General features: G+C 50.9%; 7 protein-coding genes and 1 non-coding gene across 8 annotated transcripts; 4 read left to right on the plus strand and 4 right to left on the minus strand.

The window, feature by feature from the left end:
- Nucleotides 1-1,916: 1,916 nt before the first annotated feature.
- K489DRAFT_377433 (uncharacterized protein) lies at nucleotides 1,917-3,715 on the plus strand. The gene has a single exon (XM_033604153.1). The coding sequence runs from the start codon at nucleotides 2,232-2,234 to the stop codon at nucleotides 3,630-3,632; it is 1,401 nt and encodes a 466-aa protein (XP_033461929.1). The 5' UTR covers nucleotides 1,917-2,231; the 3' UTR covers nucleotides 3,633-3,715.
- Nucleotides 3,716-4,317: 602 nt separating this feature from the next.
- Nucleotides 4,318-7,987, plus strand: K489DRAFT_368125 (TPR-like protein; the record flags this gene model as incomplete). The annotated part of the gene is made up of 2 exons (XM_033602925.1): nucleotides 4,318-5,758; nucleotides 5,814-7,987. The coding sequence occupies 2 exons, from the start codon at nucleotides 4,318-4,320 to the stop codon at nucleotides 7,985-7,987; spliced, it is 3,615 nt and encodes a 1,204-aa protein (XP_033461930.1).
- Nucleotides 7,988-8,935: 948 nt separating this feature from the next.
- On the minus strand, nucleotides 8,936-10,472 carry K489DRAFT_407627 (uncharacterized protein; the record flags this gene model as incomplete). The annotated part of the gene is made up of 2 exons (XM_033607389.1): nucleotides 8,936-8,946; nucleotides 8,999-10,472. 2 exons carry the CDS (start codon nucleotides 10,470-10,472, stop codon nucleotides 8,936-8,938), a joined length of 1,485 nt encoding a protein of 494 aa, XP_033461931.1.
- A 605-nt stretch (nucleotides 10,473-11,077) lies between these two features.
- On the minus strand, nucleotides 11,078-11,592 carry K489DRAFT_144347 (uncharacterized protein). The gene has a single exon (XM_033599162.1). The coding sequence runs from the start codon at nucleotides 11,469-11,471 to the stop codon at nucleotides 11,151-11,153; it is 321 nt and encodes a 106-aa protein (XP_033461932.1). The 5' UTR covers nucleotides 11,472-11,592; the 3' UTR covers nucleotides 11,078-11,150.
- On the minus strand, nucleotides 11,411-11,507 carry K489DRAFT_t17. The gene has a single exon. It is a non-coding gene; the product is annotated as a tRNA-Ser (tRNA).
- On the minus strand, nucleotides 11,531-13,750 carry K489DRAFT_377436 (DUF254-domain-containing protein). Its single transcript, XM_033604154.1, has one exon. It carries the CDS (start codon nucleotides 13,677-13,679, stop codon nucleotides 11,715-11,717), a length of 1,965 nt encoding a protein of 654 aa, XP_033461933.1. The 5' UTR covers nucleotides 13,680-13,750; the 3' UTR covers nucleotides 11,531-11,714.
- A 262-nt stretch (nucleotides 13,751-14,012) lies between these two features.
- Nucleotides 14,013-19,821, plus strand: K489DRAFT_407629 (uncharacterized protein; the record flags this gene model as incomplete). The annotated part of the gene is made up of 6 exons (XM_033607390.1): nucleotides 14,013-14,064; nucleotides 14,130-14,167; nucleotides 14,236-14,251; nucleotides 14,299-14,423; nucleotides 14,476-14,625; nucleotides 14,680-19,821. The coding sequence occupies 6 exons, from the start codon at nucleotides 14,013-14,015 to the stop codon at nucleotides 19,819-19,821; spliced, it is 5,523 nt and encodes a 1,840-aa protein (XP_033461934.1).
- Nucleotides 19,822-20,746: 925 nt separating this feature from the next.
- Nucleotides 20,747-21,615, plus strand: K489DRAFT_368129 (uncharacterized protein; the record flags this gene model as incomplete). Its single annotated transcript, XM_033602926.1, has 2 exons — nucleotides 20,747-20,815; nucleotides 20,905-21,615. The coding sequence occupies 2 exons, from the start codon at nucleotides 20,747-20,749 to the stop codon at nucleotides 21,613-21,615; spliced, it is 780 nt and encodes a 259-aa protein (XP_033461935.1).
- Nucleotides 21,616-22,633: the final 1,018 nt, after the last annotated feature.

Consider the following 22,633-nt stretch of genomic DNA (forward strand, 5'->3'; position numbering starts at 1 on the left):
ACTGGGTGCGGCGCGGCACGCAGCGGTAGCTCCCTGCAGCCGCGGCTTTGTCCAGCAAATTTCCCTCACGGTATATGTCACCTGGACAGTTGGGACAATGTCAATCTCTCTGCCTGAGACAATGCCCCTCACTTGCACATCGTGCAGGGGAAGCACAACATGAGCCCAAGTGTCAATCGGCAGGGCACATCTTTGGTGACTATGAAGCCAACGTGTGCAGATGATATCGAAAGCGTGTGAAAGCCTTCTTCTGTCCGCGGAATTGTGTGGCTGTCCACAAGTAATTTGACCCTCTTCTTGCAGGGGCCCAGTCAAGCCGAGGTGCTGATATGCCAACCCTTGGATCCCGAGTGTGTTATGGGTCATGCTCCTTAGCAGTCCTGCTAACAACCACGGAATGGCCATTGTTCCCTGGTCGTCGCTCGAGCTATGCCAGCGCCGTTTCACATCGCCCACGTAGACATTTGATTGCAGGCCAGAGCGGGGTCACCACTTTGACACAGCCTCCTCTTCCCCTCTCTCACCAGAGCTTCATAGTATGTTTTATAGGGGCAAACCAGGAAGAGAGGGCGAAGATCAAGTACGCTGCTATTGACAGGGCCCACTCGGAAGACCCAAGATTGTTAGCACCAATCGCTCGTCGTTTTACTTATTTACCTGCGCCTTTCTCTTCCCTGGACATCGTCTGCTTCTTCTTTTCCCTCATCCACATTCTCATACCAAATTTTCGCCAATCCACCTCCCACTACCACCAAGATGCGTCTTCCTAACGTTGCTGGCATGTTGGCTGCGGCCAAGTCTGCTGTTGTCTCCCGTGAAGCCCAGACCACCCAGGCCAACCTCGAGACCATCGTCAAGGCTGTCGAGAAGCTCAACACCACCGTCACTGGCTACAAGGGTGGTGTCCTCGCTGCTGTCGGCATCTCCTCCGACGAGGCCACTCTCGGCCAGGACATCAAGAACTCCACTGCCGATGCCAAGAAGAGCGAGATTGTCACCGACGAGGAGGCCAAGATCCTGATTGCCTACATCGAGAACTCTCTTGTTCCTTCCATCGAGAAGTGCATGGCTTCCCTCAAGGCCAAGAAGGTCGAGCTTGCCGCTGCCGGCCTCGGTGACACCGTTCTCGGTGACCTCAAGGACCTCCGCGCTAGCTCCAACGCCCTCGGCGAGGCTCTCGTCGAGAAGGCCCCTGCCACCCAACACGAGGCTGCCCGTGCTGCCAACGCCAAGGTCGATGCTCACTTCGACGACGCCATCAAGTTCTTCGGCACTGCATAAATTTGAAAGCAGATCGGATACACGGCTTACGAAGACTCATTGCTCACCACTGTTTCGGAAGGAAATACTCTTGTGTTTTGGAACGACCTTTTTGATCCAAAAGGCCCCAACACTCTCGAAGATCCGGTCGGACAATAAAAAGATTCCCCCGCTACATCGCTTTGTTTTGTGATGAGGCACATTGTTGGCTATGGTGCGATCTTTTCGCCGCTGCCAATCATACTAGACGCTCTCTTTTGATTTAGATGAGCTCTATTTACGATTTCGACGACGAGAGTGACTATACAGCCATGTCGAAATGTTGACGCTTTTTAATGAACAAAGTCAATGCAATTTCAGACCTTGGTCACACTTCCAGATTCAGATGTGCGTGAACTGCTTGAAATGCTGTGCGCGAAATTATTACCACCCGACGTATCCATGATGATGTCGCCCGCAAACTTGAGCCACAGCGCTCACTTCGCACAGCATTGGACTAGATCTCCTCAGTCTCAATCGCTAAAGATAACACACTCGCTTACGCGCTTCGAGTTGAATTCGTAAGATTACGGTTTTCTGTGGAGAAGTCGGTGACCTCCCAGCACACGTTTCACGCGATGTGGCTGTTGCAACAACAAATACCCCATGCGGGGTCAGATCAACACAAAGCGGCCATGCGGGAGTCTGTTCATTTGACGCCCGTGAAGAGGGGTACATCACGTGTGCAATATGAAGCGTCAGCCAAATCTCCGCGAGGACTAATCCTTATTTAGAATTTCGCCGCTAACCCTAAAGTCGTGACCCAGCTATCGATAAGAGCCAACCTTTGCATTGGAAAGAACATTTCCCGACATCACAAGGTATCGTCATTCACAAGCGATCTATTTCCACGTCGGACGCGCGATCCGCAATTCTCCACCTACACGAAAAGCCACGTCGTACGATAGACTGACTGGCGAGGTCATGCCAAAATGACCACATCCACTACCGATTCTGCATATTTGAACTTTCCGACTCTCCTCGACCCTGCGTTCTCGCCGAGTGCTTATGCGAACGACCTTGTCCTTGCGACAAATAACCCATCGGATACCACAATCGACCTAAGCACTCCACTGAGCCGCGTACTGTTCGATGCGCAGGAAGTCGACACGCATATTGACACACTCACGACACAGTACGCGGGTCCCATAATCGATATCACACAATCCAAAGCCGATGCCAGCGCAGCTGTTCTTGAGACCGTCGAAGCTCAGGTCGCTGGGCTGAAGGAGAGCTATGAGCGATTACAGCGGGAAGTAGTCGACCGATGGGAGTCTGCCGAGCAGGTTCGACTAGTTGCTGAGCGACTCGTAGAGGCTTTGAGATTGGGTCGGAAAGTTCTCCGATGTTTACAGCTTGCGCGGCAGCTGGAGTCATCTGTTGCAGAGGGACGCATGGTCGGCGCAGCAGAGACGATTTTGGATGTCCGAGAAGTTTTCACGCAGGATCCCCACATTCAGCTTGACCGTGTCAAAGTAGTAGCATCGGTGCGAGCGGATGTACTAGTACCTATGGAACGTGCTGTTGTACAACGCGCACAAGGTGTCGTCAAAGAATTCAGCATGTCAGGGCTCCTCGCTGCTACTGCCGCTGGACAATCAAGTGCCTCGTCTACTAACCCAGCACTCACATCTACCTACGCTCGTACGGAAGAGACGAAATCGCGGGCAAGTCAGGCAATTCATACGCTGTATCTCCTCTCGCCTGTGCCCAAAGGGAGCAAATCCACCGTTTCAGAGGCGAACGAAGGCCGCTCTTTCGAGCCCACGCTGTTACTTGCAGCCTTAACTTCATATCTGCAAATTAGCCTCTCATCTTCCACAGCCAGCCTGGCTCGCGCACTCGCTAACCTCCCGGGTCTTGACCGCACACTCCTCGAAATCTCAGCGCGCTGTCAAAATCTTGTTGCCCTTGAGACTCTACTCGCCAGCCTGCAGCCTCCAATTCACCCATCACTCCCCTCACCTGCCAGATCCTTGGACGAAGACGATGGTGATGACTCCCTCACACCTGCAAACCTTCTTGCGCCACTACTCCGCCATCTCGATACTGCTTCATTACCCTCATACTTCTGGCGTAGTCTCGCATCGGCCATGCCGCCTCGGGTCAATGAGGTTCTGAACAAGGGAGGCTCAACAGCGCGGACGCTTCGAGCTTCGCGTGACCGGTTGAGGGAAATGCTGAGGGAATGTGTAGAACGAGGGAGTCGGTTACCGGGCACTAGTGAGGGGAGGAGAACAGTCGGTGAAGGTGCTGGTGGTACGGCGGTGGCCAATTGGGAGAGGGAAGCGGCTGTCATGGTTGGTAGTGTAGTGGGATCCCTAGGTAGATGAGACAACTGGCCGGCGCGTTAGACACTCAAAATCGAAACTTTGTTGAGCATCTCGCCTTGGACGATGCTTGAGCTTGCCTCGACTTTTGGAAACCACGGCGACTCCAGGCAATCCACGATGTCACGGTGAATGTATTGTCGCTGTATCAACAGATCGTTGCTGAAATTCTCTTCCTACCGAAGCTTCGACCATGTAAATGACGCAGGTGGACACCTGTGAGAAGGTATCTAGACGAGCACTTCGTTTTGTATCATCATTTCTTTTATTACCCCAAGAACAACCCTAATTAATCGGACTGATCTCCGCCGCCTTTGATTGAGCGGACCAAGATTCATTGGCCGATGACGCAGACCTTGTGAAGGCAAATGTACCACCCCGGGGTTCTGACGATCTTTGTGTTGCTTGATCCTTCATAAGTCCAAACGGTATTATCGAGAAGATTTTACAGATCTCGACGCGCAAGTACCATCAAGGCAGGCATGTCGTTTCACAGAGGGCGGCCCTGTCTGCAGCTGTGGAATCCGGACGTGCATTAGTTGACTCAAAATGAGGCTGAGCGACATTTCCAACTTCGTGTCGTAGTCCGTCGCGTCTACCTACCTCGTCCATAAGCATCATTTGTTCTACTGGCGCAATTGAACGCTCAGATCGTGTGTCATGCCTTCATCACGACAGACCGGCAAACATGCGTCTCTTGAATGTACAGACGCTCACTTTCACCATCTTCCCCAAAGATAGCCGCCCCGAATATGCAATCGCATCGCATCGATGGCTCGACGGTACAGAGGCAATGTATGAGGACATTGTCGGCAAGAGAATGGATCTAGAAGGATACAAGAAGGTCGCGGGATTTGCAGAATACGTCAAGATCAATATCTCGCATCTCAAATGGTTGTGGATCGATACATGCTGCATAAAGCAGGATAGTGATAGAGAGCTATCGGAAGCCATCAACTCCATGTTTCGCTGGTATCGTGAAGCTGAAGTCTGTCTGGCGTATCTTGCAGACGTTACTGTGGCAGATGATCTGTCGAGCTTTCGGCAAAGTGTTTGGTTCCGGCGAGCATGGACTCTGCAAGAGCTTATCGCACCGGAGCTGGTCGTGTTTCTAGCACGAGATTGGCGACTAGTCGGACATAAGGGACTCCCTGGCGATCTCAAAACAATCTCCATCGAATCTGGTCCCCTTCTCAATCACGTTGTTGCCGCCGTCACAAAAATTCCTGAAGATGTTCTCGAGAACTATGCCAGAAGCCTCGATTTCAGTCTCGAGGAGAAGCTGGAATGGACAGATGGCAGGCAGGCGACGAGAGGAGAAGATCTCTCATATTGTCTCCTCGGGATCCTGGACGTTAGTATGAACATCCGCTATGGAGATGGTGAAGACAGGACTCGCAGCAGATTGTTCAAAAAGATGACCAAAAGCAAAGAGCTCGACAAATTCGCTGTGATGAGACATCGTGTTCCTTTCGTTGTCAAAGACATCCCCAGTGTTGAATTCTACGTGCCGCGCGAACCAGAGACCGACAAACTAAGCTCATTCTTCTTGCCAGAGAACACAAGCAATGTCAGACGGACATTCATTGTGCATGGTGTCAGTGGAGTCGGTAAAACCCAACTCTGTGCTAACTTTGCACGACAATATCACAACCGCTTCAGCGCAGTGTTTTGGCTCGATGGTTCGTCCAAGGACGCACTGGTTCGATCAATCGCTCGGGTTGTGCCACGAATTCCAGGATACAAAGAAGATCGCTCGATCGAGTTCTCAGAAGCACAAACCCACGTGGTGCAACCAACCGTCGAGACTGCCACAGCACAAGCAAAATTGACCAAACCACGTTTGAGGTTCTCCGAGTGGCTGTCAATTCCTAGCAACGATAGATGGTTGCTGATAATTGATGATGTTGATCGCGAGTGGTCCGCTGGAACCGAAGATAGTCAGGCATATGATCATCGTGAATTCTTCCATTTCAATGCCTTTGTGCCCAGGATCAACCATGGCAACGTATTGATCACAACTTGTTTAGATGAGCTTAGTGGAGCGACTGATTCAATGCATTTGGCACCGGTTGAAAACGAACTCACCGGTCAAATGATTGCACTGCGTGCTCGACGGAACGTACAACGTAAGCGGTCGAAATGATTCAGGATGGGACTTTTGTTGACTGAGCCACAATTCAGATGTCGAATCGTTATTCCCGTATCTCGACGGCCTACCTTTATCGATCTCGTTAGCCGGTGCATATCTGCGCGATCCCAAAAACACAGTAGAGGGCATCATCTCCCAGACAGAAGCATTCTTGGCTGATCACGAGTCAACTTGTGATGATAACTTCACTAAAGCGGGCGCTGTCCCCACATCTGACTACGCCCAAAGAACTGCGCGGAGCAAGCCATTTGCAATCTGGAAGATGACGTACGATCACTTAGCATGGAGAGAGCCTGTCGCTGCGAGACTCGTCGACGTACTGTCTTTGTATGGACACAGCAACATCAGACCGGAATTGCTTTTAATGCACAGAAAAGTGCAACAAGAAAGTAGCAGCCACGCAACGGACGCAGACACCACTGCCGATGCCAACGGTAGCATCAATGGCTTGCGCGATTTCCTCGGCTCAGCTACCAAACGCTCCATCCAAGACAAGATCGATGTGTTGAAAGATTGCGCTTTGCTGAACGAAGGTACGCGAAGCGGATCAGCTTCAATGCACAGAATGATACGCACCTGGACCTCTGAGAATATCAGGCTTGCCATCAATAAGAAACAGCTGTTTCCGCTTGCAATATCGCTTGTTGCAGCCATGGCCGAGTCTTTTGGACACGAGTTCAATCCTCATGGCCATGATGATTCGTCAGTAGCTCATGCAAAAGCGATTGGCGCCTTCGTAAAATCGTTGGACTATGACGAGAGCCTTGGAATCGATTGTATGGCTATTGCCGGTTATCTCGAGCAATGGGAGTATTCAAAGGAAGTAGAGAATCTCTATGCGTATGCCCAACGAGCGTTTGAGAAGACTGCGGATCGCCGCTGGTATCGCGCGACTTATAAGCTTGGTATCATATACCACAACAGGGGCTTGATTAACAGAGCAGGGCATGAAATGGAAAGAGTGCTGGAACAAGCCAAAGCGACAGCAATCTCCGGCGACGACGAATACGTATCGATGTCGAGCGCTTTGTGTGGCTGTATATGGGCTGAGCAAGCGGAATACGCCAAGGCAATGTCATATCTGCAGCGAGCGCGGCGAGGATTCGAGTCAAGTGACGGTCTGTCTAGCTTGAGAGCTCGTCAAATAACTCAAAAGCTTGGTCTACTGGCTCTGAGAATGGGTCGCTTGGATGTGGCTGTAGACATGCTTTCACACGTACGACAGGGACCTACGTTGACGAGCAGTTCAACTGCATCGCTTCGCCTACAACAACTATCCGCAGCGCCCGGGCTTATCGAGGCATACTTGAGACTTGGTTCAGTGCACGAGGCCGAAGCCACAGCACTGAGTGTATGTAAAGATGCAGAGAAGATATTGGGTCCTACGCATCCGTCGACATATGCAAGATATTACACTCTCGCCATTGTCTACGCTCATCAGCACAAATTCGAGCTGGCCAAACAGGAGTACGACAAGGCTATCGACGGGCGATCTATGATAATCCAAAGGGATCGTAAAGACATCTATGATGCATTCATTCGACTAGAATACGTAACCATCGATCGAAATCAGAAGGCCCAGCCAGCACCACAACCAATATACGAATCATTCTGCAGGCAATATCCTGTAGACCATCCTGGTCCGATGATAGCCCTCACCAGTCTCGCGCACTCATGCCATCGCCAGGGAAGGCTGCAAGAAGCCGAGCAGCTGTGCCGCCGCGCGCTTAAAACTCAGATCAGATACCTTGATACCAGCCACGAAATCGTGCCTGTGACGACCTTTGCTCTCGGAATGATCCTTGAAGATCTAGGAAAAACAGATGAAGCGATAAACACCCTGATAGACGCGATTCAAGGCCTTGAGAGAGCTGGGAGATCCCAACGTGATATGTTGCTTATGGCGTATCGCGCCCTGATCAGCGCTTGCGAGAAGAACGGTTCTAGGGACAGCCCTCTATTCTCGTGCTTGTATAGCACAACGCTGTATCATCAAGCGTTCGAGAGATCATTATCCGAGCAGCATTCGGTTATCGCGTGGTTGGACATACTCCGCGTGCCCAACCCACGAAGGCCCAGCCAGGCGATCGCCGAGAATGGTCCGGGAGCTTGCCCGGAACAAGTAGAAACTCCTCAGAAGGAGAAACCGCTAGAGAGAGTCAGCCGTCTCAACCGTCTATGGGAAGAGATCTTTGCTGCGGAATGATGGCCACCCTGCATGAGTGCTGCATGAGACTATCACGATTTTGATGGTTTCAGGTACAAACACTGCACTCATTGCTGCGACGTTGGTACTGCCTTGGACTCCTCGCTGACTTTAACGAGATCGCACCCGGACGTTCTGCCTAGTACGACGATAGTAAAGACGTCACAACCTCCAAATTATGTGACCTCTGGCACATGAAGACGGATTCGAGTCGAAAATGACAAGCGGATCACGTAAACACAGACAGCGTCCGCCTGGCAGCGCTGCAGATAGGTATGCCATAGCATCACAGGAAACAGAGACCCGCGAGCTCCGCAAATTCCGAATAAGTCTGCAATTGGTATATACGGAACACGCTGAATACCACCACGGCAGGAAAGCCGATTGGGGTACGACTACTCATGGCCATGCTGCATCGAACGACTTCTGCAAAAATCACCGAGATTCTTCGTGTACTTGGTTTGAACTGTACGTCGCCGTCGATTCTCAAGGCCATATTCGTACAGGCGACCTCCAGGATCCGTACCGCTTGGCACTGAATATCCTGCGAATAGCGCTAAGAGCAAAAAGCTGCACTCATAGCAGTGCCCTACGTCAATACGAGTGACAATTTTGGCCATCCTTGCAGGCGGCAAGCGAGTTGACGTTGTGCCATCGCTGCGTCGAGGGGAGGCGAGCGACACGGCTGCAGTGCCGCTTCGCGGCCTTTGGTAAAACTCTTTGCGCCAGAATTGTCCGCATTTGCCTCGCGCGGACACGGTCGGATCCGTCATTTCCCCGATTTCCGCTGCGCTGGCCGTTTTTCCTGAGACAGTCACCAGCAGTAACTCTGCCGTCAAGAACATGACTCTTAATGAAGAGAACAAGCATCGAAAAGCAGCCCGAATCGATAATGCCGGATTTGTGACGCCTGTGTCGAGTTAATAGTCGTTGCTCTTGCATAGAGTCTCAAGGGACGTCTGATTTGTGTTAGTAAAGGCGCTCAAATGAATATGAGGCCAATGTTCATACCTGGAATGTCAAGAAAATCAACGCCTCTCAGTACATCTCCGCTTTGCGAAGTCCGCCTTGATGCAGGAGGCGACAAAAGACGGATATCTAATCCCCATCGCTCTGGATTAATCCCACACGTCTCCTCCAGAAATTCAAGCGTGTCCTCCTCGGTCATTCCCTCGAGCCGTCCACGCTCAAGCTGCGCAAGAACAGGGCGTGGCAGCAGGCTTGACTGGTCGCCATCACCGCATGTGGCGAGAGCTGCAATGAAGGTCCGGATGCGTTCGTCTGTGTCTGCCAATGGCAGGCGGAGGGACAATGCGTGAAGATGGTTGTGCAGGATGTTATCGTTGCTACGAGCTTTTACGCGCTCCAGATCGATCGTTGGGAACAGGCGATCGATGGTGGTTGAGAGAATACTGGACCATTTTGGTATAAGGTTACCATCGTCATCTTCATCGGGACTCTCCTCGGCGGTACGGAGCATGGCCTCAATTCCGGCTGCGGAGTGCGATTCATCTTCTTCTTGGCCTGCGAGTTCTGTGCGCCTGACGTCGTCTTCGCAGACAACCCAGGCAAATGCCTCGTCGATGCAGTCTGTACCACTTGCACCAAACACGAGATATTGTTCGAGGCAGCTTTGTAGCGCGAACTCGTTGAACAGCTTCATCCATTGAGCAGTCACTGGTGAATCTTCGGGCAGGAAGCCATGGCAAGCCGCGGACACCTGCATGAATAGAGGAAGCATGTCCAGGAGGGTCAAAGTCGTGCTTGGGTCGCTGTAAGCTGTCTCATCGTCTTCTGTGCTTTCATCATCGGAATTATCGTTTTGTCGTTGGCCCTCTCTGTTTGTTGCGCTGCTCAGTGCCATCGGATTACACGCTTGTAGGACCTTTTGTCTGCCTTCCTCCAACGCGCGTCGCGATAATGGTAGGCACCTCTCATAAGATGCTACCGCCCGGCCATTTGTCGGCAAACGCTCAGCGCTGCCGATCCATCGTCGAGCACGCGTAGTATTCTCATCACGCAGTTTGTTCAGAGCTGCACGCGAAGGTTTCGCAGCACAGCGCTCGCCACTTTGACCTCTGCCTGGACGATATCTTTGCGTAAATAGCACTGTAAATTTGAGTAGGAGCAAGCGGAAGCGTAGTTTGGGATCATGTGTCGTAAGGTCATGTGTTGGATGGCGCTCGGCGAATAACGTGAGTAAATCATTCACAAGATGTAGAGCTTCATCAGCAGCTTGGAATGCTGCATCGCGCTGTAGTGGAGAGAGCGGTGTTCGGCAATGCAGCGCAGCTTGGATGCAACGATCGGCGAGATAATCTAGCATTAAGAGATCAACTTCTAGATTGGTTTGCGCGTCGGCGCATCTTGTCGGGAGCGATGCCCGTGTCGTGCTTAACCGAGCCCGTTTTCGTTGAGTTGAGGTATCCATGGCCAACGTCGAGTTCTGGTCTGTTTCCGAGGACAGCCATCGCTCTGTTGACATTGTCGATGGTTCCATGGCTATCGGCATTGTCGTCGGAAGCTGCTACTTGTAGTGGTATCGAGGCAGTGCACAACGGGAAAGATCGATGGGTGGATCGCGACGCGACTGAGGGCGTCGCGCAGACTGATGCTGTTATATGTCACTTTCCAAGGTTGAGTTTGATTGATTCTTTCAATTTGTCCGTCTTCATCGACGGAACGCGTTCATTTTGATGATGGCATTAATTACAGGGGTGATCATCGAAGGCTCGATGCGACGGGTATGCAGGATCATTTGGCAATACTTAAGAAACGGCGACGATGTTGTCAAATTGGATGCAGGGCGTGCAGCAGCGCAGGGGCAGGTGCAGTAGCGACTGTCGGTATTTGCACCACTTGCATGAACGCCTGCACCGCTAAAAGAGAGACATCGACGAGGCGAAGCCCATTTACTCTGACCATCACAAGATGGCGTCGATGGCGATGATGGTGGACAATATCCGGATGTGATGTCGTAGCTTCCGGATTAGACGAGCGCTTCCAGAGTGGGGTTTGATCATCACTAGGCTTCCAGGATTCATCCACAATTTCTCGTTTCGGTAAAGTATCGTGGACAACTCCGTAAATCTGCAGGTTTTTTCCTCTGGTCCTTCCTAAACAAGCGGCCTGCGATGAGAATGGCGATGTCTAATATTTGATACTACGACCGAACAGGCATGCATCGTGATAACAAATGTCGCCCCCCCATGCCAACATCGATTGTTTCCCCGCCCGTGGGCTTTTCGTCACGCAGCAGCCACGGAGTCAATCGAACACCACGACAAAAACAACTCATGAACCCAGAGTCGAACCCCGTCGCTAATCCTATGAGAATCACGCTTATCACAGCCATACTTTGGTGTGATAGATAAGATGACCATTGCATGTGAAGCCAAGTTGCAAAAATGTGCAAAAACCATGCACTGGAGACAGGATTTGAACCTGCGCACCCTAAGGTAATAGATATCGTATGCATGAGCATTCAAGTCTATCGCGTTAACCACTCCGCCACTCCAGTTTTAGAATGCGGTAAGCGAAAAACTTGTATATATTCCTCAACCAAATTCGCAATCATGTGTCACCTCCGACTTTGCTAAACACTATTGTCTCATGGTAATATCTATGATGATGCGCCTTTCCATACCTATGCTTTTAAGCCGTAGACATCATTCTTCGCCGACGACCCGTTCGATCCTCTAATCTTCACCGGACCTGACGACCTTTCCTAAAAGACCGCCCCACCAATGATGAACACTCTCTCCTCTTCTCGCCTGATCCATTGCACAATCCGATTCGCGCCTTGCGCAAGAGATGTGCGAGATGCTTGAGGTCCCGCGATACAATAAAGCTCAAACAATGGCGTCTCCCATGCCAAAGCCGTTGCATCCTCTGTGACGCAATGCTGTACACGCAAGTGTGCTGTTCGCGAATGTATACTTTCGTGGAGATGATGATATACGGTCATCAGGCGGCGACGAGTGACCAAAGAGGGAAAGGTCGGTGCAAACGAAGGCATGACAAACTGTACATTTCCACGTGATTTGTAGAGGAAGTGGCGAATCACTGTGCCTGGAATTATCTCGGAACAGCTGGCTTGTCCGCGCTGGATAGCGGTTCGGATGTGGGTCATGCTGGAATTTGATTCGAGTTGAGACACGAGGTCGTCACGCATTTTGCGCATCTCGAAGAAAGCTTCTTTGTTGGCACTTATCAAGACGATGGCCAGTTCGTCGTTGTGGTGGATGTCTGACGACGATGAAGTCGTCGGGCGCTCATTTGTTGTTGATGTCGTAGGAGTGGACGGCTTCTCGGAGGCGTTGAAAAAGCTGACGTACATGTACAAGAAACCAGTGTTGTTGAAACCAGGCAAGCAAAGCGGAATCCAATTCTCGCCGCCACCTGCTTTGATATTGCCAGCCTCAAACAGCATATTGAAGATTAATTGCAGATCGCCTGGATGCAGAGAGTGCTTCTTTGGACGCACCACACTGACTAGACGTCCAGCAGCCACAATCAGGCCATACAGCAAGTTGGGTGCTCTGACCTTCAGCAATGTCTCATTTATGACCTTGCGATGCGTTTTTCGCAGCCGCAGACATTCCAAGGCTGATAACAAAGTCGATGGTGAACCGCGTGTAAAGCCATCGGCAAGTCCGTCTAATAGTACATCTGTGCCTTGCAATGGTCGGCGAAGGTCTGTCGACGGCCGGTTGGAAAACATTTGCTCCATTGCCGGCAGGGTGAGAGTAGACAGTATCTGCATATATAGTGACTCCAGCTGAGTGCGTAGTTGCGCATCACTCTCGCCGAGTCGACTGACGGCAAGGAGGTTCAGAGGTCCTTTTGGAAGCATCACGAAGCGGGTTCCGCCGGCCGTGAAGCCCTTGAGCGAGTCTTCTGCGCTCTGGTAGAACGATACGAGAGTCTGAGCAACTCCAACATAATGGCTGATGAGTTTGTCATCTCCGTGACGGCTGTATATCGGCTTACCCGAGGCCGATAGGATGATGAAGTGTTTGAGTTTCGCTTTCCATTTGGCTAATACTTCACCATCTGATAGGTTGGCCAACGCCTCAGGTTTGATGGAATCGAATTCATTCTCGATTCGTTCATTCAGCGCCTCTATGGCTGGTGAGACGAATTCAAAAGGATCCTCGGTCTCAATATGAGCATCAAGAGCCTTCCAGAGCGAGCTTGCGTCCTCATCTGCTAAATCACCAAGGACAGATCGTCCATCAGCTCGAACATCTAATGTAGGAGCAAAGCTCTTCAAGCTTGCTGAGTCGTCCGCGTCGCTGTTGCTATTCATAAAGCGTCCCAGATGGGTGAAGCTCGGCTTCCGGGAAACATTTCTACTTGCCGGCACAGAGTGTAGGCTGTCAGTGTCGGCATTAGCTTGCGTGTGAACATCGGCCAAAAACAAGGCTGTAGTTGGTGTGGCGCGCGAGGATACCCGCAGAGAACCTGCTTTGGATACTGTTGGTCGAGGTGGAAGCGGCGGCGCGAGAAGCTCTGTCGACTGTACGAGTATGTCTGGATTTGGGTTGAGATCGTTGTTCTTTGGGCCCGCGGCATCTGCGACACTAATGTTTGCATCTTCCGGAATTTGATCGAGATCTGACACGCTCGAGTCGACAGCACGACTGCGTGACCCCACGCGTCGTGAAGCAGAGCCGTCAGCCTCCGACATCGCTAGAAGCAGGCTCAATACGCATGATTGTCAGAGAAGACAATCATCGGGTGCGTCTGTCACGAAGCATGGCTGGGCTTGCTGGATGACCCGTTCATGATGAAAGGCATGAGGTCGAATGGAAACCCTAAAGGTGCCAGGGCCATTGGAGAGTAGCTGCGAATTATCGGTCACGGTTGCGAAGTCCTCGGCAGCTTCAATAACTCGGGTGGCTGCTAAAGTACAGTATGATCTTTCGACCATTATGCGCAGTGTTACATAACGATACAATAATTGAATCGCAATTGAAATGTGTAGCTCCTCGAATACTGAAGTGAACTAAAGCCGGCGACTATGGCGCTTGAAGTTGCTTCAGGTCGTCGTTCGGCATCGCCAACGAGTTCAGGTGCGCCATTCTAGCGAAATGACACCGAGGACACATACGAGATCGCAGCTTCTGACCCTGAGCAGGCCGATCAACTCCCATCGCACGCACATCACGTCGGAATGTGAGTTACCTACCCTCGGTATCCAGCTTTCGACCAGACTTGCATCTGACCAATCTCGATATTTTCAGGCGGTGGATGACGAGCGTGTGTATCATCCCGATTCGCCAAAACTTGTGCTAATCCACATGTAGATGTCTTGAGATCCGACAAGACCTTGCGTCGCTATGGCGCAACTATCGAGCGTGTTCTGGCATCGTGGGAGGTGTCGCCTGAAGAATGGGCGGACTACATTGCGTTTCTAGCCCGCTTGTTGAAGGTCTGTGGCTCCTCAAGATTGGATAGCACATATCATCTGATGATTGATGTAGGCGATACAAACACACCCGAAAGGCTCGCCGTTCTTACCGCACAGTAATGCAATTGCGACACGTTTGGCGCAATGCTTGAATCCGACTCTGCCTTCTGGAGTGCATCAGAAGGCTCTGGAAGTCTACAACTACATCTTTGACTCCTTTGGTGTAAGCTCTGCGTCGCGAATACATGCGCATTCATACTCTGACCACGTTCTTTAGGACCACTTCATTGCGAGCCATCTCCACGAATATCTACCGGGTCTTGCGGGAGTCTTATCTTTCGCGTCATTATCAGTGCGACCAGGTCTGTACTATCTCTTAGAGGAACATGTTATCACACTGGATGCATCCGATCTGAGGCCCGCATTGAAATCATTGGTGCTCAGTTTGCTTCCCGCACTCGAGGAAGAATCTGGCGAAGACTTCGAACGGGCCTTCGCCATTCTCCAGACCTTGGAAGCCTCATTCGATGGGAAGCTCGATGGCGATACATCTAAGCATCCTGATGGGTACTTCTGGCAATGCTTATTTCTCGCGGTGATTACAAGTCCATCAAGACGGCAGGGTGCATTGAATTATCTTTCAAGACGACTGCCAAGGTTGAGCAACAACCCTACAGGTGAGCTCGACGAAAAGCTTGCAAAGATTATTCTCCCTGAACCGGGACTTCTCATACGCTCCTTCATTTGTGGTCTGTCCGACACCCAAATTCTCATACAGCGAGGATTTCTTGATTTGCTGGTGGCAAGATTACCCTTGGATTCTCCCGTACTCCAAAAGCGAGTGAGCAGTGAAGACCTCGACAAGTTGGTCTCTGCTGCTTTGCAAATATTGCTTCGTCGTGACATGGGTCTGAATCGACGGCTTTGGAGCTGGTTCCTAGGTCCTGATAACAAAGACGCAGCCGAGGAGAGTCAGACTTCGTCGCCCACGAAACCGCGGAAAGACGTCGTAGAGGTAAATTTTAATTCACAGATCGAATATTACGCCGCATATGGCCAAGCAAGCCTGCAACGTTGTGTGCTTGGCCTTTTCAACAACGGACATCACAAAGTAAGCGAGCGAGCACGACCTTTCCGCATATGCCTTTCGCTCATGGATCGTTGGGAAATTGGTGGACAGCTCGTACCGCATGTTTTCATGCCGAGCATGAAGAACTTGCGCGACTATAGTCTGAAAGCTTCGCCTGAAGCGACTGCGGAGGTCGTTCGGAGTGCAAGCCTCTTCTTCGACGGAATCGAGGCAAATCTAATATGGGGCAGTCTAATTGCTTTGCTACACGAGAGCTTCGAGCAAGGTAGCACTGGGCTTCTGGAAGATGTGGAGTTTGTGCGATGGATAGCGCAGACTTTCAACATCAAGGACGAAGAAATGGTCAGCGTGCATATTCCCCGAATGCTTAATTACATCCTTAGTCGGGTTGATGTCGATGCATACGCGCTCGATATCAATGTCACACTGTGCATGTTTGCTGCGCATTTACTGGATCTGATACAAGTTCAATCTACGACATTATCGACCAAAGGCGGGACTGACTCACTCTTGACATCGAAAGGCTCATATCTCAGTGCTGTCGAGGTTCGATCTTCTGCTTTACGCTACTACTCTGAGCTAAATCAGCCGCACGACGATAAACTACATGCCTTTGACGAGGTCATCAGACAAATCATAGCTCAATGCGATGACATTGCGGCCACAAACTTGACCAGCCTTCAGCCAGAAATTTTCTCGCTTGCCTTGTCAATGCTGATATCAGTATCAAACAGAGTCAGCGACTTCTCCATAGAACACCTGCAACGCACGCTTCCAGCCCTTCTGAAGACTTTCGATCATACAACAGGACCTATACCTGGTGCACTACCATTCGCCATTGCAAGCTCGTCGGTGTTGTTGCTTTCCACCTTGCGATCTTCGGAACAAACCGCATCCAGCTCCACTGCACTGGCCCTGACTAACGTCGGAGCGACACTCGTCAATCATCTTTGGTATTATCTTTCACCAGCTCATGCTAAACATCATGTTGAAGCAGTGAGATCGATGTGGCTCCTCGAGGGCACCATAACCGCTGACTCCATGGTCGCCTCCCTCTCTGCATTGATCCGTGAACAAACTCAAGATGTGTTGCTGCAAGCGGGTGAGCAGACGGAGGCAATTCGAAGGTTCGCTGTGCTATGGAATCATACTATGGTGAACGCGAGCATCAAATCGGGCAGCGTGCGCCGGAAAAGCTCCACGGCAAGCACGACCGGACACCAGAAAGGCAACCAAAACGAGATTCTTTGGCAGCCACTGATGCTTGTTCTGGATCTGCTATCAGATACATCTAAGCCTGTTTTTGAATGCGTTCAAACATGGCTCCAAGGTCTGCCTTCACTGGATCAAGTCTTTCAGTACCTTTTGGACAGACTTTACGGAACACTACCAAGTGATAATATTGCTCGACCCGCAAACGAACGCCAGAGAACCCGTCAGCTCGCGAGTGAGGCTCGAGAATTAGACTACCTTCTTGGACACATCCATAATCTCTTGCTGCACGCTGATCAATGGACCTGGCAATGCTTGAGCATGACCATTGTCCCAGTCAGATCCCCAAGCGAGCCTGAGGATGGCTTCTCTGTTCTCGCAAAGTTCTGCTCTCGACTACTCTTTTCGCGCAACCATTGGTCGGATTCTTTGAATCATCAATTGATCTGCATTTTGAGCTGCCTCCTCTCCAGCCCGCTCGCAAGTTCATTGAAGAAGTTACAGCTCGAACTCACGTTCATAAACTGTGTGTCTATCTGCATCACCGAAGATGCTCCAGCGCTCCAAGGAGAACTACTGCGCCTCCTGACCTTGGCCTTGAAGCTAAGAAACTCCAAAACTCCGAACAGCTCTGCTACCAAGCCACGTCTGAGAGGATCAATAAGTTCCAAAACCCCAATAGTTCTAAGTACCCCTTCGGGATCTGCCACGCCAGGGCAGTCGACGCCTTCTGGTCCTCCGTCAGAGCTGCTGCAATGCCTGTTGTCTGGGTTCTCAGCAAAAGCCAGCCGATATCATTTAGATCAATGGATTGCTTTCCTGGGAAGCATACTGCCTTTGCTTACGGATGTGATCTTTACATACCTCATTCCGCTGGTCGAATGTTTCTGCCTGCAGCTTTCAAACGCCTACGATGAACTAGTGTCGCTCTCCCGCAAAACGAGTCCCACGGGAATTGTTGCTCCTGACACAGCTATAATAAACCTCCTAGAGGGCTTGGAAATGATTCTCGATCGAGCTTATGAGAGTCTTGTTCAGGAAAATGCACAGGATGTGGTACAGAAGCCCATCGATGGCAGTGTCGGCTTCTTGAGCAATGTCACCTCGGGGGTCTTCAAACTCGATGGACCCACGAACAAGACCGCGAAAGCCAACAATCGCTTGACGGTCATTCTCGCCCTCCACGACGCCATCAGAGTAATTTTGAAGATGTGGATCTGGGCTAGCAAGTCTAGCGATCATAGAGAGAATGATCCTCTAAGTGCATCAACAACGGCGTACAATGCGTTGAAGGTTCGGAACAAGACGCGACACTTACTGGAACAAATCTACACCGTGGAGCCGCTGGAAAGCCTCGAAGTGATTGCAACTCATTGGTGCCGATCTCCTTCAGACTCGATGGCCGCTTCGACCATCGATCTGCTACATGTCATGCAAGTATCGCAACCCAAAGCGGTAGTGCCGACGATTCTCGACGCACTATACAGCAGAACTAATCCAGCTAGCCTCACACCAGCGCGTTTATCAAGCCAGACAGTAAAGCTGAGCGCTTCTGAAGTTGCCATTTTCCTTTCAGCTTATCTGCGCTCGACTGAGGATGACGCGACTGACGAGATCTGGACAGACTGCATATCCTTCCTCCGGGATGTCCTTGCCAATCCACTGCCATACCGACAGGCGCTTCCGCATCTGTTGTCGATTTTGCTTCTTCTGGCCGAAAAGCTCGACAATACCAATTACGGTGAGCAGAGGAAGATGCGACGCGACCTGGGCGATATCTTCCAGCGACTATTGACTGCGACATTCACCGCCCTACCCTCTGGATACGTTACAGAACCGTCCGACCAGGATGGTGTGGCCGCTGCTCATCCACCTTCGAGGCTTGTCGCCGTTCAGCGCACCATGACTCTGATTTCGGTCCTTGATCGTATCACAGCGCAGCTAGAACTGATCCTTGAGACGCCTGAGCGGATGCTGCCAGCCGTCACCAGCATTTCCACCAGTCTTGTTATCCCAATCTTCAAGGCGAAATCATTCCCGAAGAACGTCAGCCCAGAACTATTGTCGCTACTGGTGCATATTGCGCGGAAAGCTCCAGCATCTAAGCCATGGAAGAAGGATATAGCGGACGTTTTTAACGATCCAAAAATACTTTCGGTACTCCCAGACGCTTTTATCGCTGACTGGTGCCCTCTGTTGCACCAGTGGTCTCTCTTCGACAAGGAACGAATGCCCGACCTGCTGGCGAAACTCCTGCCGCCCTCGACAGCCGGGCTCATGTTTGGAGTGGGCGCCAGCGCAGCCCGACTGGAAGCGGATCGCAAGACACAGCTCAACCTCCGCCGACTTTGCCTGCTCATCCTTGCATCGCCTCAAGATACGCATGTGACGCATCTCCCCGTCATTTTCTCCAAGATTGCCGAGCTCTTTGAAGCAAGTGCTTCTTCCTCTCCTTCAATTACCATCAAGACGGAGCTGTTCATGCTGTCTCGTGCTTTGGCTTTATCCTTCCGCAGCCTGCATCTTGCGCCACTGTGGCCCATTGTTAATGACAAGCTGCAAGCCGCGCTAAACTCCATGCTTCCTGGCAGCACAGGCAGCAATGACTTCAACAATCTGGCTTTATTGCAGAGTTGCAAGCTTCTAGATCTGCTCATTGCTCTATCGCTCGACGACTTTCAACTTCATGAATGGCTGTATATCACCGATACCACGGATGCTATTCATCAGCCAGCGGACTGGAGTCCGGTTGCGCTAGCCGACCATATTGCCGCCGCGCTGGACTCCAACAACTCAAGCGAAGAGACTAATACGTCAAACTTTGCCTCTTCTTCTGTGGCCGAAAACGAGACAAGCGCGAATCAAGCAAACGATTTTGAGAAGGATGACGGCAGTGGTGGCGGCAAAGCCCTCCTAAGCGACAATCTTGTTGTCGACAACGGCGACATCAAAGCTTGGGCCAAGGAAGATTTCATCAGTGCTGTTCTGCGACCATTTCTGAGTCAATTGAGTATACGTGCGTACGAGGACGTCTATGGTCTAGGAACGCCAGATACAGAGGCCATGCGACGTGGTTTGCTGGGCGATCTGCTAGATCTGAACACGATTGTTGAGTAAGACGAGAATTCGTACAGGTAAAAATAGAGGGATTGCGCTGCCACAAGACATTGCTGGCTTTATTCGAAAAACTGGAGTTCGGATTTCTGGGCTGGAGATGCTTGCTTGCAGGAGTCTTGCGGATTAAGAATTGTTCACTCACGATTTATTCACTTACAAAGCAAACTGTCTAGGCAGATCAAAAGCTTGTTCGACGCGTCATCTCAATGCAATAGGAGCTTAGTGTCGGTAAGATTATAGATGGTCCAGCAAGTGATGCACGATCAAACAGGTTTACTGGCATGTGGCTACAGTCTATTGCATTGACTGTCGCAGAACAAGCAGGTTGAAGTTGGTGAAATGTGCAAATCCTGGATTTGCATGTGAAGCCAACAACGCCTACTACAAGCTCTCGTGACTTCCGTAGTTACTTGCTTTCACTTGGCCTCTCACAATCTATAACGCAGAATCGAGCACGGATTCAAATCCTGATGTCCCATAACGATAATTCACCATTGACTATTCCTCTGATTACTTGACACATTCCAAGCAAACATCACTCACAATTCAGAAGCAGTATTCTTCCATCGACAAACAACCTCTTCATTTTTCGCACATCGTTAAATCCGGTCCGATTACGACCTCACGATCAATTTTACGCAGCACACCTGCGTAGCTTGTCATTGTTTCTCTCCAAAAGGATCGATCAACTCCCAATGACCATCGAATCACTCCCGAACTCACGTGAACTCATGATCATTCTGGGACCATATCGAACACCAAGCACATCCTGATCGAATACGTTGACAGATACTGTGACCAAAACTTCCGTTGGTTCCAACACAATCATCAATGAGAAGCATCTACCGCTCTGACGCGACACATTCGACCACCCCAATCTTTTCATTCACATTCTCACACAGCCGTCCCGCCATAACGATTCACCATGCCGGTCACGGCAAAGCAGATGGAATACCTGGCCAGAGCCTGGCAATGTTTCACCGAAGAGCCGAAGGTAATATTGACAGTAACTACTTGATAGCTCGTCCGCAAGCCGTCATCACCGCCAGCCCGAAATATCACTAACGATTGCCCTCTCTCCAGATTGACTGGGAGAAATTCCGCTCTCTCTCAAATCTCACCACAGTAGCTTCCGCCCGCGAAACGCTCCGTCAAGCGAAGAAGAAGCTCAAGGATGAGCATGGCGACAGTGCAATAACCCTGCCCATTTCTCCCGACGACAAACCTGTCACGCGAAAGACGACCTCGAGAGTGAAACCTACCGACAAGAGCTCCGGCACAGGTAATGAAGAGACCAGCGATATCGAACCCGCCGTCGCCGTCAACAAGAAACCTGCTCGAGGCCGAAAGCGATCTGCTACTGCGGCCGCAAAAGGCAGAGGCACCAGCAATGAAGCAGACGACGATGATCTCGGCCTCGAAGACGTCAATGAAGAGATCTCTGTCAAGCCTGCGAAGAAAGCAAGGAAGACTCCCGTCAAGGCTGGCAAAGCTGGCCCCAAACCTGCCTTCGTTAAGGGACGAGGAAACGGCAGAAAGAAGGCCGCTGAGAGAATCGATGAAGTGATGGATTCGAAGATCCACATCAAGGCTGAAGCGACCGAGAGTGGTCAGGAGGAGGATGAAGAAGAAGAAGAAGAAGATGCTGAAGACGAGGAAGGGAAATCACATTATGAGGATGCGATCGAACAGAATGAAACACACGGGAACGATTCTGAGGCCGAGGAGGACGACAGCGTTGCGCGCGAGGCCGAGCCAAGTTCGCCGATTGTCTATGAATTTGAGCCTTTGTGAAAAGCATTCGATGCAACTTAGGAAGCGAGGAGGAAATCTGGTAAGTTCTTGCGAATGAATGACATTGAGCTTTATCGTGACCGACTCATCGCTACCTGTTTCCCTTTGAGATCCTGTTTGAATTTCCGTCATAATGCGCAGTCGACGACTCTTTCTAAATTCCATTGAAATCCGTTCTCGAATCATTGACCTAAGACAATCCCACCATTCTGCGGAAGTGCAGAAGCCGAAGTCCACATGCGGTATGTTCCACAAATTCAGAAGCCACCGATCGGTTTTTCAAGGTGAAGGTCCCATTGCGAAGCTCATCCAACTCATGGGCAGTCCAATCCTCTATCCGACGTTGACATCCCAAGCCTCTACAATCTCGCCCTGGGTGGAACGGAGGAAAACGACAAATCCTCTTGCGATCTCGTTGGGACCGGAGCAAATCTCTCCCACTCCTCGCGCGGGAGCAGAAAGCGCGTATCGACCATTTTGGCGGCAGTGATTACCGCGTTGACCATACCTGCTCGGAAATCCCTCTCCTCGCGCGGCGGCTTGCTGCTCAGGATTCTGTTGATGAGGTTGTCCGCACGGCTCACAATGTGCGTGAGCTTTATCGTTCTGGCATCGCTGGGCTCAGTTGTGCTTGTGATGTGTTCCCTGTCCGACATGATGTCGATGAGGGTTTTGATTTCACGTTCTTCGCGTGATTTATTTTCCATCGTGGAAAGAGCTTGGGATTGCCGCTGAAGCTGGGTCGAGACCGTGTTGAGTAATTTCAGGATCGAATCTTGTGGCGTCGTGACCGATATATCGTCCCTATTCCTTCGCGCTTTCGCCGATCGCCTGAGTTGATGAAGATATCTGAGTTCGAAAGGCGAATGGCGAAATCTTTATACCCACTCGCGGTCATTTCGAACAACTGCATGGCTCCTGGAATGTCACACAGCGGTTGGTTTAAAAGGAATGTGATTCGAAGTGTCTCTAGACGCGGGCGCCTATTTGTGTATGTACACCATTTTGAAGAAATCCG

The sequence above is a fragment of the Dissoconium aciculare genome (genome assembly GCF_010015565.1).
Source record: "Dissoconium aciculare CBS 342.82 unplaced genomic scaffold K489scaffold_3, whole genome shotgun sequence".
Lineage (NCBI taxonomy): Eukaryota > Fungi > Ascomycota > Dothideomycetes > Mycosphaerellales > Dissoconiaceae > Dissoconium > Dissoconium aciculare.